Source organism: Pygoscelis adeliae, unplaced genomic scaffold (assembly GCF_000699105.1).
Source record: "Pygoscelis adeliae isolate BGI_AS28 unplaced genomic scaffold, ASM69910v1 Scaffold120, whole genome shotgun sequence".
NCBI lineage: Eukaryota > Metazoa > Chordata > Aves > Sphenisciformes > Spheniscidae > Pygoscelis > Pygoscelis adeliae.
This window is the reverse complement of record NW_008824032.1, coordinates 1,237,580-1,249,285: the sequence shown is the minus strand read 5'-3', so window position 1 is coordinate 1,249,285 and position 11,706 is coordinate 1,237,580. Positions and strand designations below refer to the sequence as shown.

General features: G+C 47.6%; 1 protein-coding gene across 1 annotated transcript; it reads right to left on the bottom strand.

Moving 5' to 3' along the window:
• Positions 1 to 1,880: 1,880 nt before the first annotated feature.
• On the bottom strand, positions 1,881 to 2,993 carry LPAR5 (lysophosphatidic acid receptor 5). Its single transcript, XM_009330084.1, has one exon. The coding sequence runs from the start codon at positions 2,991 to 2,993 to the stop codon at positions 1,881 to 1,883; it is 1,113 nt and encodes a 370-aa protein (XP_009328359.1).
• Positions 2,994 to 11,706: the final 8,713 nt, after the last annotated feature.

Genomic DNA, 11,706 nt, shown 5'->3' with positions numbered 1-11,706 from the left:
AGATCTGGGGAAGGGAGAAAGGACCAGAGGAACAGGGACAAGGAAAGGGGTCTAGGAAAGAGGAAGGTGGAGGAAGATGTGGAAATGTACAGCGGTGCAGTTGCTGCAATATCACTCCGCTACCTCGTAAATCCCAGAACAAAAGGGTAACATCGGACCCTAGCAGAAGGTATGCACACAACTCTGCTTCCTCTCCAGCTGCACTACATCACAAATGATTCACATTCACGTGGCAGTCCTGAATTTTCAAAATAGAAATGCCTCCTGCCCCGCAAGCCCTCCTCCACCTCTTTCACTGCATCTCTCAGACACCATTAAAGGTCCTTCATCTGCATTCATATTTCAAGGCTGGTCTGCTGGCGATGCACAGGCTGAGAAAGGGGACAGAGCTGGCCTACCTAGGGCATATGTCTCCCAAGACAGCCTGTGACACAACGATCTCTCTGTGGAGAGGCTCATCATCTTCTACAGGTCTTCTTGAAGACCTGCTTCTACAGTCACCTGTACTAAAAGAGAAGCTTTTCAAGGGAGACTGGAAAGAGGGATTTAAAACCCTGTGCCTCCTAAACTGTATTGTAACACAAAACCGTGATGCACTGCAATACATTTATTCCCGCAGCAGTCATGAGGTAGGGACTTGAAATAAGATTCATTGCTAATTTGGAAGTCTAAGAACCAGGACTTTACTCTGAACAGCATTTCTTGTCACTTTCCCTTACCATTCCTTTAACATTTTAAAAAAAAAAAAAAAAAACCGTAATGGACCCACTCTGGGATAGCCTGAGTCCTGCTGGAAGCCACAGAGAGGCTGCTTTGCAGTGCAAGTGGAAAGGCAGCCCTTGGTCACTAGCAGGAGCGAATAACTGGGGTTTCTGGTACTGTCTGTGTACAGCTGGGTCTCTCGCTTCTGGGGAGATTTATAGGGCTTTTGCATACAGTGCAGGCTGAAAAAGCATGTACAAACAGTGCAAGCAAATATATTTCACTGCAGCCTCATTCTGTGACATCATTTCTTTTTAACAGTGAAAATCACTCAGACCTGAAATCAATCACCCTATGGCCAAGCAACAAGAAAGTGCAAAGCACTAACATCAATGTGAGCTTCAGAAATGACGACAGTATTGGTATCCTCTTTTTTCTGGGGCCATTATGAATGCTGGGTGTATTTTTTAAGTATGCTAGTGTTTGCCAAGCCATTTTGCTTTAGGTAAATGTATATCCATTGTTCTGCATGTGTGTGTGTACAGCTGCACAAGCGCATTTGACATACCTCCTAAAGATTGTTTTGCTAAGGTCTGTGACTTACTATACAGTTAGGAATCTATTTTCTGCAAGAGTACTAAACACCCAGCTATTCTCCTTGACCCCAACAAGAGTTGCTAAATGCTTCAACTCTTTTGGAAAATTGAGACACTTATTTAGGTGTCCCAAGCTGGATTTAAGACTCAAATTGAAGCATCTAGTTAAAAAAACAACCCCAAAGTTCCCCAGTCTTTACCACTAAATTCACTCTGTCAGCAGTACCACATCTGTGCTCTGATTAACCCCAGAACTGCTTCACGTTACAGTGCAGCCAGGAGGTGCTCAGGTAGGATGCACTTACTATAGGAATCTGTGCTGACCAGACCTAGACACACTACATTCGTTTCAAGTCCTTGTTCCCCACTATGTTCCCTGCACCAAAAGAGTCAGAGATGTCACCAAGACACCTCTGTTTATTCAAAACAACCTTTCATCCTTCAGCTTTGTATCATCACGTTCACCCACATACAGTCTGCTGTGCTCCCTCAAACAGTTTGCTAAGTTGCCCTGAGCTGTTTCCCACAGTCTTGCTGTAATTATTGCATGGGTGACTCTGCAATGGTATCACCTTTCTGTGGTTATATTTCTGAGTCCTCAATAGGGCCATTCAAAAATAATGCAGTAGGAAGTGATGGCAAAGATTCATTGGGACAGATAAAGTTCTCAGCTGGGAACTGTTTTACTTTTGAGATAGCATGGTCTCGGGTTGACTTATTCTCCACAACCTGATTCTTAAGCGTCCCTGTATCTGAGTCCCAGGCTTGTACCCGCCGCAGTTTCTTAAAGGTGTTACGGAAACCCTCAGTGCTAAAGTAGTAGATCAGGGGGTCCAGCGTGCAGTTCAAGCTGGCCAACAGCATTGTCATAATTAACACTTGGCGCACGGAGGTCTGTGTTTTTTCCTCAACCTTCATCACCCGGGCCTTTATCATCCCATAAACTGCCAGCGTAGTGTTGTAAGGCACAAAGCAGATGATGAAGATGACCAGATTGACCAAGAGGAGACGGATGGTCTTCTGCTGTCGCAGGGTCTTCACCTGGCTGTCCTGGCAGAGCTCCTGAAAGATCCGAATCGAGCAGTATGTCACAGAGCTGAGAGGCAGGAGAAACCCCAAGATTTCAGCCAGGACAACCAGGGGGAAGAGGTTTCTCTGCCACATGTTGTCACTAAAGCTTTCAAAGCACAGATAAATGGTCTGGTTCTGTATCTCACAGTGGTTTTGCTTGTGGACTATGGCAGTGGGGATGGAGCCCATGAAGATCACAACCCAGACGACCAGGCAAAGGAGCTTGGCCACCTTGGGACGCCGCAGATGCCGCCAGCGAAGCGGGTGGACAATGGCAACATAGCGATCTAGGTTGATGCACGTGAGGAATAGGCAGCTACCATACATGTTGATCTGGAAGACAGAGCCAGAGACCTGGCACAGGGTGTTACCAAAGGGCCAGTGGTGGTTGGAATAGTAGTAAAGTCGCAGTGGCAGAGGGAGTGTGAAGGTGAGGTCACTCACGGCCAGGTTGAACATGTAGATCATCACTACAGACTTCAGGCGCAGGTAGCGGATGAATATCCATAGGGCCACCACGTTCAGCATCAAACCTGTAATGAATATCAGGATGTAGCCAGGCAGGAGGAGGTGGTGGTTGAAGCTGTAATCCTTGCATGTCTGAGATGCATTGGGAGCTGACATGCCCAGTGGGGATCAGGGGAGGGTATTGCTGAGATGGCTGAGCCTGCTGGTGAGCTAAGGAGGCACAAAGAAAAGCACTGAGAGAAGTCATTCCCCTCTAAGAAGCTATGGGCAGGTCATTCCCCTCATCTGCAGCTGGGAGGTAGATGGGCACATCTCTCTCTTGACTGGTGCTGCTTTGGATTGCTGGTCAGTGGTCAACTGGCAGGGATGGTAACGTAGTCAGCTAGAGTCAGGTTCTGCCTCTAGTTCAGTAATTCTTTCCAGTGGTTATGGGGATGCTGATGCGATGGAGGGTCATCGCCAGTTGTTGAATGTCAGCACAGTTCCTGTTCAGAGTGGAAGACCAAGACAGAAGAGTTTAAGTGAGAGGGGGAAATCTCTTGAAAGGTCAAAATCCCACCATGATGGCTTCTGATGCAAGAACTCACAAAGAAACCAAAAGATGTAGAAAAGTGAGTAATTACATGGCAGAAGAAGCCAGAGCACAGAGAAGGTAATTGTCATACAGAATAATTTATCTCAGCCCCAGAAAATTCACGTTGCTTTGATCACTGTCGAGAGCACATGTATACAAGAATGGGACAGCACAAGAGCACACAGGGAAAGTAGTCAAGGCAGCTCCAGAAAGAGAGAGAGAGAGAGAGAGAGAAAGAAAAAGAAGAGAGCAAGCATTTTGAGGGAAAAATGCTGACTGGAAGGAACTTAAAATAAAAACTGCATAGTATTGTTTTTTATCAGAGAAACAGGACTTTGTACATCCATTGCAGATAAAAAGAATTATGCTACAGTTAGACTTGCCTCCACCCTAGCTCCTTTTCCTGAGTGAAACAACCCACACAAACCTGAGCCCCAGCTAGTTGGAGTTCCTTACGTTGCTTACATTCATACAGTTCCTTTGGTGTTCTCTCTTGCATGGGACCAGTGGTGCCTATTTGGATTGGATGTCCTCTGATCATTTTCCTGCTTACATCACCATAAAGCATGAAGCAGCCCACATCCCACAAACACAGAGCAGCACACCCAGGTAAGGGAGCACCCAGTAAAGCAGGAGGAGCCATGGGATTCATGTGGACAAACATACCTGTAACTCTGAAGTGGTGTGAGACTGGTAACCACTCTAGATACTAATGGTAGCAGTGCCCTGACAAACATTGATCGACTGGAGTGAGTCCAGTGGAAGGCCACCGAAAAGGTCTGGGGGCTGGAGCACTTGCCCTGTGAGGGGATGCTGAGGGAACTGGGCTTGTTCAGCTGGAGAAGAGAAGGCTCCAGGGGATATAATAGCAGCCTCCCCATACCTGCAAGGTGGTTACTGGAAGAGGGCAGAGTTAGCTGTTCATGGTGAGGCATGGCAGGGGGACCAGAGGCAATGGGCATAAATTGAAGCAATAGATATTCAGACTGGATATAGGGAAAAATGTTTTCACTGTGAGGACAGTCAGGCATTGCAATGGGTTTCCCCAAGAGGTTGTGAGTCTCCATCCTTGGAGGTTTTCAAGACCAGACGCTATAAAGTCCAGAGTAAACTTATCTGATCTGATAGCTGACCCGCTTTGAGTAGGAGGTTGGGCTAGAGACTGCCTTAATTATTCTATGATCCTAAAACTAGACATCTGCTCTCAAAACTGTCACAGTGGAGTAGGGGTTGGTAAGTATGACAGAATTCCCCATAGCTGTTTGCAGAGGTTAGATAGGGACTCCCTCACAGAGCCCACATAGAGTGTGATTCACCTCAAAAGGAAAGTAGAATTTTCTGTCTAGAGGAAATTTTTACATAAGGTTGATATTACTTTAAGAGGAAGCTACTCAGCAACTTGACAGGCGTGAAAAGCATCCCCACCTTCTGGATGGCGTTGTGGGGCAATGCACAGATCTAGAGGGAGGATCTATTAAACACAGAAGATGCATGTGCTGACCTCTTAGGTAGGAAAAGATTCATTCTGGCAACAATATGTTAAACAATGAAAGTGGAAGTCTAAGACGAGAGAGTAGACAGCTATCAGTTTGCCCATCCTTTTGTGTTGCTGGGCAGGTCCACCACCAAGACAGTTTTCTTAGAGGAACTTCTACTGGTTTGTCAAGCTACATCTGAGTGGCTTTCACCCTTCTTTGACAATGATGGATGAAAACTTTGTGTGAAGATTTGCATAATTTTAAAGTATAAGATAATCCAGCAAGACAAGGCAAATGTGCAAGAATGTTGTTGGTTTCAAGTGAAATGATTAGATGCTTCAAAAAATCTCAAGGAGGATATGCCAGCTTTTGCTAGAGCCAAAACCTTGCGATGACTGCAGACTGAACAGACTGGTGAGACCTTTGTCTTGACCAAGACAAAGTGAGTGAGACTGAGACTTTGTGAGAGACCATGACCTGCTCTAACGTGTACCCAGACCAGTCAGGTGTCAGTTGAAAGTGACTTGTCTCCACAGACAAGCTATTTTTATCAAGAGGTATTCAATAAACACCTCTAGAGAATAAAATATGTAAGCACGGTCCATACTTTGTGAGATCGGTGGTCTATCTATAACTAGTATTGCGTCTCAAATCATGGATGGTGAAGGTATAATGTAAGAACAGTGCAATCATGTAGTTATGCTCCCTCAAGTTCTCTTCCTGCTTCCAGCATATTGTAGCCCAGGGATTTCCTGAGCCAGAGGTGACGTATTTGTATTCAGTAGTCCTCAGGGAATTTTTCTTTCATGTTTTTTTTTCCAGTTGCTTTTTGAGTCCATGTAAAATTTACCATCTACAACATCCAGTGCCAGCAGTGCCAAGGAGTTCCACAGCTTAATTGCATCTCAGGTGAAGAACCACTTCCTTGTACTCGTTTTTGAATCACCACCTGCTAGATTCAGTTCCTAGTTTTAGTACTGGAAGAGGTGGTGGAAAAAAACATCCCTATTCACCTTCACCTTATCACTGATGATTTTATAAATGCCTACGATGTTCCCTCCCAGTAACTTTTTTTTTTTTGAGACTAAAGGGTCATTGTCTTGATACTTGTTCCTCGCAGAGGAGCTGTTCTGTCCTTGTTGCCCTTCTCAGAACCTTTCCACTTCTGCTCCAGCCTTTGTGAGCCCTGTGGTGGGGTGCTCAAAACGTACACAATGTTGATGATGTGGATGCACTGAGCTGAGTAGGCGTAGATCTCATTTGCAAGGGGTAATGGCCAGTTCAGATTGTTTTTTCTCATCACTTAGCTAGATGAAATTTCATCTACCTGTTATTTTAAGACCAGTCACTCACACTTCTCTTAATCTCTGCAGTTCTTTGCAGCCAACTCTCATCTTTTCTAACTTGAATAATTTTATGTCTCCAACAGATTTGTTATTTCATTATTCATCCCTCATGAATAAGTCAAACAGCCCAAGCCCCAGCACTGGTGTCTTAGAGCTCCACTGAGAAAACTGACCATCTCTTCTCATTCTCTGTCCTATCTTTCAGGCACTTTTTATCCAGGTAGGAACCTTTTCTCTAAATTTCTTTAAGCACCATTGGTGAGAGCCCTTTTGAAAGCCTTTTGGAAATCCACATGGGCCACTGTTCACATGCTTGTCGACTCCTTCAAAGAAGGGCTGCACAGCATCCTTTTATAAAAGCCATGATGACTCTTCCCAGTAATTAGATGTGACTGCATGCCAATTGATTTTTTCCTTTATTATAGCTTCTACTAATTTGTTCAGCACAGACATCAAGCTCCCTGGTCTGAAATCCCCCAAGAGCCTTTTCTCAAATTGTGTCTGCTAGTGAGCCTTTAAAAGCAGTTTTAAGCAAATGTTTCTACACCAGAGTTAGTCAGGTCTTTCACCCTTTGGTTGTTTTCGGACCTCTGGGGTAGGAGCCATGTGGTTTCAGACACTGCTTAGTTCATATTGCTGCTCCATAACCATTCCTACCACTGGTTTGATCAGAGGCAGTCCTTTGATGAATTTTGCCGTAAAGAGGGTTTCTGCCGTGGAAATCTCCCAGGCTTTCCTGCCTTGAACACCAGTGCAAGAAATCTGTTTAGTTTTTTGCCCACCATCACCTTCTCTTTTTTTTCTGAGTGGTCTTTCCTTACATACTAGCCCTTCAGCCTTCAAGACACCAAACTGAAGACTTCTAAACTGGCAGCAAAGATCACTGAGAGTGGAAAATAGATTGGGGGTTTTTGAAGGGATTTTTTTTTTTTTGGTGGGTGGATGGAAACGCAGAAGCAAGAATTCACTGACGGTGATGTTATTGAAGCTAAGCTAATTGATAGTCTCAAATTTGATGTAACAGATACTGTAATCAAGAACTCAGAGACCTGAAATGAGATGCGTACATGCATGGTCTTCGGCAAGATGAAGCTGTGTGAATGGAGCGTTTCTCCACAGAGCTCTGGAGGTACTGTTTTGACTGTCCCTCACTGAAGAGGAAAGCTATGGGTAAAGCAGGCTGGTAGCAGGGAGACAGAAGAGCAGAAACTGGTTGGATTATCCTTGTTGGTTAATGTCTGAGAGCCACAGGCCATGTTCTTTGTGGGTGCCTCTAAAAGAACCTCAAGTACTCATTGCTCTACATGAAAGCTGCTGAGAGGTCTCACGTCATCAGCTGTGTAAAGAGGCAATGGTACCACAGCTGAATCATCCTCCTCCTCATGACGAGATGCTGTCTTGAAATCCTGAAGGAGCTTTCTGTTTGGTGACTGACCTTATGTGGCCCAGGAAGCGGAGGAAGCATCTTTTTACCTCTCAGTGAAGATCAGTATGAGCCCCTGAAGGCCATCTGCCCGGACCATGGCCTTTTCCCCAGCAGGGACAGAAAAGAGCAATTCAAACTACAGATGCTACCTAGGCAGATAGTTCTTTCTGTTTTCAGGTGGAAAATGAATTTGTTGCTAGTATTCTTGCTCTAGGAGGGGGGACAGGGGGAATGACATAGACATGACACATGTGCATGTGTGCGTGTGTGTACACACACACACACGCACACATGCACTATGAGCAACTGCTGCAGGGGAGGAGGAGCTGCAGAAACTAGAAGGAAGGGAAAACACCGGTGAGGGAGGAAGAGGTGTTGGTATAGGTGTGAGATGGGGGCAATGTTGACTGCTGTTGCTGTGTGAGGCGAGAGGAGAATGTGATGCTGGAAGATGGGCAGACAACCCCCAAAAAACAGTTGACAAGAATGCACTGTCCTCCCCTCCCACACCCCCCCTCCTGTGATCACCCCACTCGGATGACAGCCCCATGCCTCCCCCAAGCGCTTGGGAGCTGCCCAGTGCCCTGGCTGGCGTGGGGTTCCGGACTGGGACGAGCCAGAGGTTGGGCCCAGGGTGGGCACCTCTCGCCAGAGGCAGCAAAACAGCTGCTAGGCAAGGAGTCCCCACAGGACATGCAAAACCCATGGGGATTTTGAGTTTTTTCTTTTGGGGGGTGGGAAACCCTAGCTGTACTTGCATACAGGGGCTGGAACAGGCAGGCGTGCCCTGAGATGAGATGTAATGCCTGGCATCTTGCCGCCTGGTCCTGGACATCTTCTTTCCTGGTACTATCTCACCAATAGCCACTGCCTTCCTAGCACTGCAAAAATTATGAAGGAGCACAGCATGGTGGGACACAAGGTTATGCATGGGACTGAGAAATGAGGTGGAAAAAGAGAGCTAGAAAAATCTTGCCGAGCATGCTGCAGGGTCAGTGTTTCTGAGAATGACTTGTTATTTAAATCCTGGAGTGCTTTGGGGCTGCCCCAGAGATGCAGACAGAGAATGTGGCATTGGGGTGCAGAGCAGTGCAGCTGAAAACGCAAACTGTACAAGCTCGCTTAGTAAATCTGAAACCAAGAGGAAGTAACAAAGAGTGCACCAAACCTCAAAAAACCTACCCAGCTTTGCTTTAGAAATTGAAGGTATATTTTTTCATAAATGTGGATGCTTTTTACCTGCTGTGGGTGATATTTAAGCCCCACTTTTCACCTTTTTTCTAGCCAAGAAATTAGATTATTGTGATGATTAGAACTGTGAAGACATTCAAGACTTAGCATAGCTTCTTTTTAATGAGAGATACATGACAACAAAGCTGAGACCTCCATATTTAACTCATGAGGTCTGATCACACTGCCACTGCTCACTCCCTAGAGGTGTCACCCCCCTTCATCTCCTGAGGGCCCTATGTGGGCACCTTGGCAAGTAAACTCTGCAGGCTGCCTGTGCTTTTAGTATCATAGGATCCCAAAGACAGCCTCCGTTTGAATAAATACTGAGATTTGCCTTGCACCTCTAGGTTCACCAGGCAACTGAAAAGACTTAGAGGGTTCCCCAGTGCTCTGTGGTCAGGTCCGGCAGCACATGTGCAGCAGCTGGCAGGGACTAGTACCCAGTGCGCCCAAACCACCCAGCTCTCCAGATGTTTCCATCTCGCTTACCTCTTTGCTGGTGAAGAGCCAAGGGTGCACGCAGGCTTGCCGGCTAGTCTCTGCACTGTCACTGCAGAGGTCTCGATCCAGGCACCAAAACGACAAGCAGCTTGAATCAAAACAGAACCAGGTGGGCTCTTTGGCTACTTGCTCATGCAAATCACAGCTGTCCCCTACGGCGCCGTGGCTGGTTCTACATCTGTCATGCTGCAGTTCACCTCTCCTTTCTCACTTCCTGATGCACTTCTGGCTGGCCAGAAAGCATGAACTTTGCTATCCAAAGCTGATAAGCTAAAACACATCCTATGAAAGCAAACGTAATCATGAAAGAAGCAACACCCAGGCATCCTTGCAACTGAGGAGACCTGCCCTGGGTCATAGTGCCAAATACTTGCTTGTCTTTGCTCCCATGCTAACTCAGCCACCCCCAGGACTGACAGGGGAAAATTAAAACATCCCCCTCCCCAAAATATTGCCAAACAGGCGGTGGAAGTGAAATACGGGAAGTGAGAGCAAAGTTGATTCAATCACCAGTCAGCGCAAAGGCGCAGAGTCCTGTCAATCCCATGGGCTTGGCCGCTTTGGGGACCAGATCCTGTCCGGTGGCCCAGCTGTGCACCACTGGCATGTGTCATGGACCCAAAAAGAACTGAGCTCTGAAGAGGTGTCAGGGCCTGTGGCAGGCAAAGGCATGTTTGCCACAAACGTCAGTCCCTGTCGTTCAAGGCTACAGGAGGCACAGCACTAAGAAAGTGCAAGGGCTGATTTAGCAGGACATCTGTGACCTAGAACCACCAAGTGTAGCTGAGAAGGGATCTGCCCTTCTGCAGAGCCCATGTGGCACTCTGTTGCTTCAAGTCCTATTTCTGCTTTGCCAGTCCCAGCACACCTGGAAGAAGACACGGGTCATGGGGACACTTCTAGTCCTACTGTCGTCCTTCCCCAGGAGCAGCTGCCCTGAGAAGAAGCTGCTGTTCCTGTGGGCTCCCTCTTTCTCTGTACCCCCTGCCCGGCTCCCCTGCCTGCTGGCTGTTGCTGCTGGTGTTTGACTTTCTCACTCCCTGCCTCCCTTGTTCTGCCGTCACTGCCTCCTCATTCAGGGAGTGACACGCCAAGGGATATATGTTCCTGCTGCTCATAAATCCTTGGAGGATACAATAGCACCCGAACCACTGATCTCACTCTACTCCTTTTTAGTGCCTCTCTTTTTTAACCAGACCCCCTTTCTCACTTCCTAGTTGCTGGGATCTTTGTTATCTCAGCTTTTTGTGTCTCTTCAGTTCCTGTCAAGGCTCTGGTACCGATAAAGGTACCGATAAAGGTTGCAGATATACCAGAGCGGGGTTTCCTTCTCCCTTTGCAAAAGGAGTCTCTGACTCTGTGGGAACTTTTCCCTTCCCTGCAGCCCTCACCCCCCGCACACATGTGCACACACCGGACTGAGCCTGGCAGTCCTGGCTTTACCATGTGTGTCAGAAGAGGGGGACACAGTGGCACTTAACCTCGCCCGCAAGCCCACCCTGCTCCATCCCTCACCCAGCCAGGTTCACTCACCTCACTGGGTCTCGGTGCATCAGCCCACGAACTCTGTCGCCCCTTGCCCGGGTGGGCTCACACCTTTGCCCCTTGCTGTCTCTTGGAGGCTCAGCTCATGGGGAAGAGCAGTGCAACCCCCGGCATTTCTCCACTGCTGTCTGAGTCGACAGCAGGTAAGACCAGATTACTGGGGTGTGTGTTGGAGGCTACACCCTGATGCTGCAGATCTCAACATGCCTGCCGCCCCGGAGTGCTGACTCCAGAAAGCAGGAGCAAGGACCTAGCAGAATGAGGGATGCAGGGAGCTGGGAAGGCAAGAAGAGAGGTGGAAAGTGTGCTACAACAGGGGGGCTGCTCAGGTTTGAAAGGATGACTGATAAACCCCAGTGCTCTTCAGACCTCTTTGTGCAGGGAAATGTGGAAAAGCACAGCAAAGGTGTTAACCCACATGAGGGGCCATGGCGGAAGAACCATAGCAGGGCCAGAGCAGCCGTGTTTCACTTGCTGAATGATTCAGACAGGAAAAGCAGAAACCTCCGGGCTGCGTGAGGAGTTTCATCTTTCAGGGCGGTCAGGACAGTTGGCACTTCCCAGGCCTGCTGGAGGAACGGCAGGCTTTTCTCCCAGGGCATTTCGGCTCCCCGGTCACACAACTCACATTTTCCTGGACTCCCAGGGAAAGGGCTACCCACTGAGAAGAGGGGCAGCCACTCCATTATGCCTGCTTAGGAGAAGGGCAAGGACTGTCCCTCTTGTCATGGGGAAGAAAATGAGGGGGGTGAAGGGAGAGCTGCCA

What these genes read in the sequence shown, in the direction of transcription:
- LPAR5 (XM_009330084.1), bottom strand. Translation starts at nt 2,993, where the DNA reads ATGTCAGCTCCCAATGCATCTCAGACATGCAAGGATTACAGCTTCAAC.